The sequence below is a fragment of the Egretta garzetta genome, unplaced genomic scaffold (assembly GCF_000687185.1).
Source record: "Egretta garzetta isolate BGI_Z169 unplaced genomic scaffold, ASM68718v1 scaffold7, whole genome shotgun sequence".
In the NCBI taxonomy this organism is placed as follows: Eukaryota; Metazoa; Chordata; class Aves; order Pelecaniformes; family Ardeidae; genus Egretta; species Egretta garzetta.
The window spans coordinates 1303157-1306221 of NW_009260350.1; the positions used below are offsets into that span (position 1 = coordinate 1303157).

At 55.6% G+C, this 3065-nt stretch overlaps 1 protein-coding gene across 1 annotated transcript in view; it reads right to left on the minus strand.

Annotated features, from left to right (window-relative positions):
• Window positions 1-902: 902 nt before the first annotated feature.
• PEBP1 (phosphatidylethanolamine binding protein 1) overlaps window positions 903-3065 on the minus strand; it is a 3570-nt gene continuing 1407 nt past the window's right edge. The window contains exons 2-4 of the mRNA XM_035898362.1: window positions 2905-3057; window positions 2203-2303; window positions 903-2015 (exon numbers count right to left, since the gene is read on the minus strand). Coding sequence (XP_035754255.1) covers window positions 1798-2015; window positions 2203-2303; window positions 2905-3057 — 472 coding nt within the window. The 3' untranslated portion in view covers window positions 903-1797. The remainder of the gene's footprint in view (window positions 2016-2202; window positions 2304-2904; window positions 3058-3065) is intronic.

Below are 3065 nucleotides of genomic sequence, written 5' to 3' on the forward strand. Positions count from 1 at the left end.
CGGAGCAGCCGGGGGGGCTTTGTTCCAAACCTGGTTTTCTTGGCAGCAGAGCTCTTGAGCCTAACGGGGCACGGTTTATTTTTTTATGTCCCACTTCCAGCCCGAGAAGGCGCAAGAGGGATCAGCCCTGCTGAGCAGCGGGAAGCGTCTCCCCCCACCCGACACGTGTTGTCCTGTGGATCTTGGGCTTGAGAGGCTGGGGATGTTTTCCTGAAAAACCATCAATCCTGTTTTAATGTTTAAACAGTTTAATGTTTTAATGGCTGAGTTGAAAAACAATCTTGGGGTAGAGCCCCCTTCTCACTGACAGCGTCCTTCACAATTTGTACAGGGCCTTGCTGCAGCACATTGAGGTTTTCGGTACCTGTTTCTCAGACCCCTTGGGTGCAGACCTTTGAGAAAGGAAGTAGTTTAAAAAACAGGGAAGGCGTCTACTTTAGTGAAGTAGAATTAACTTGCCTTAATCTTTTTTTTTTTTTTTTAACCTTTTAAAGATGTCAGATTCACTTTCTGCTTTAAGTGCTTAGGAGACACCACCAGGCCTTGCTGCGAGCTGTTGGATCAGGAAAACAACCGGGACCCCGCCGCCTGGCTGGGAAGCAGCTTCAGGATGGTAAAGCTGGTGGTGCTTCTCAGGGGAGCCAAAACCTGCGGCGGTGGGGAGGGAGGGAGGCCTCCAGGGAGCACCGCGTGTGGGGAGAGCCCCCGGGACAGGCAGGGACTGGCTCCTCTGCACAGGGAGGCTGTCGGAGGGGGTGGAAGGGCTCCTTAACAGCTGGCCCTGCTGCCCCCCAGCTGGCCAGGGCACGGGGCAGACCCATGGGCACAGGCTGCCCCGTCAGCTGCGAGGAACGTGAGGTTTTCAGGGATAAGTTACCCTGCTGACCATGAGCACCAATGGCTTCAGCAATGCCCTGGAAAAAAGCAGCCTCCTCTCCGAATTTCCAAAGCCACCCACCAGCGCTCTGTTTGCCAGGATGCTTTACTGGGGCAGCGAGCCCCACCTCGAGGCGAGTAGATCTAAACGTGATGCCAAGCTGCTGCTGTAAGCGCTCCCCTCATCCCCCAAGAAGGCAACCACACCATCCACCGTGGTAAGTTTTTAATTGCACTGTGAGCAAACAGCACGTTAACGTCAGGTCACAACAGAACTTGAACAAAATGAAAGCGGTCTCTCGGCTCCGAGCAGCAGCAGAGAACAGAAGGTTGTGCTATCAGCCTGCTCCCTGCCTCCTACAGCTATCCCCTCACTACTGTAGTGGTTCACTTCAGCGAAGCAGAGGCACTGGCCCCAATATTTGAGGGTAAAAATAAAATTTAAAAAAAAAAAAAATTAAAAAGAGGGGAGTTTCCCTTTGCTTGCCATCTCCTCTCCTGGAAAGGGGGAGACTTCACAGCCAGCACCGACCCAGAAGTGGTTCTGTACCCGCACCCCTGCTGCGTGACACCATTTCAGTACAGCAGAGACGCCCTGAAGTGACGCTAATTGGCAGAGGCTTTGGTTTCCCTAAAGCAGGTCGGCCTGGACGGGGTGGCCCTTACAGGGACACTGTGTCAGAAGCTCATCTAGCTAGCGCTCGCCTGTACCTGCGGGAGTCAGCTGAAGCACAGCACAGGTCTGGACCACACCAACAGGGAAGCAGGTTCAGGCCAGGGACAGTGACAGGGTTACAGTTCCAGTTGGGAGCAGCTGGGTTCAACTCACTAATCAAACAAAACTACAGCGAGGTGCTCCGACCGGCCTGGTCTCTGGGGGCGCAGGGGGTGCTGCACAGTGCTTCTCCAGGTCCCCTCACCCTACTTCCCCGCCAGCTGCTCGTAGAGCTTCGGCACATAATCATCCCACTCCGCCTGGTAGCAAGTGCCAGCCACCGGCACCCCCAGCTCATACTTGCTCCGGAAAGAAGCCACCTTGAACTTCCCTCGTTTGTCACCGGAGCGATTAGAGAGGATGGGCTCATTGCAGGTCAGCTGCTTCGGCTGCTCGTACCCCAGCCACACGTAGCGGTGCAGCCCTGTGGGGAGCAGACAGCGTTACAAGTGCCAGTCACCGGCAATCCTGCGTGGGCCGTTTCTGCAGCGCAGCACACCCTTTGCCAGCCGCACAGCACCCTCCAAGCCGGCAGCCAGCTTTCTGCAGCCCTCCCTGCCCTCCCCTGTGCACCGCATTCAACGTGCACGCAGCTGCAGCCAGGTACCGACCTGTTCCTTTGGGAGGTCCCGAGCCAACATAATCTGACAGCACAGTCCCACTCCCCACGTTGTTGCCTTTCATGTTGGTCACCAGGAAGTGGTGCCATTCCCTGAAAGGAAAAGGCAAAAAATAATCAGACTGCATCACAGCCCCAGCTAAGATCCTGCATTACCTAGGTGTTGCTTTTTCATAAGGCTGTCAGTGTAGGGTAACAATCTGACAGCTGCCATTCCTTGGTTTGCCAAATGCAGTCCAGTCCTAGAGCAGGTACTGCTTCCTTCACGATGCAGAGCCCATCAAAACCAGCTCCGTCATCCTGCCTTGCAGCTCCAGGAAACCCAGACCCTGACCCCTCCACATGCTTCCAAGCCTGATTTGGGAGAGGTAACCTGGTGCCAGATTTAAGACTCCACTGCTAGCACAGACAGACCTAATTCCAACTCACACACGTAGCTCATTAGAGCGAGCAGCAGACACATGTGCTTCCCCAAGCTACAACCGACCTCTGCACAACGCTGAGGCAGCTGCTCCTCCCTGTGCTGTCCTTGTCTCAAGGAGAGATGCAAGGACACTGTTTCTATCCCAAGCCACAGCCTCCCTGCTGCACCTTAGGCAGAGCAGGTTCCCGAACTCCTCCTAAACCTCCGCTCAGACCAAGAGGGATGCTCCGTTTTCCCCAGGCAAGACAGGGATTTGCCCACCCCCGTTACCTGAACTTTGGGTCCTTCCTACTGGGAGCATCCGGGTCTGTGAGAACCAGGGTGTAGAGCTTCTGGGGATCGCAGCCATCCCACTCAATGCTGGTGGGGCGATGCTGGACCTGGAAGGATGACAGCGTTAGCAGGCGCGGCCAGCCCCGCCGCCTGCGCCC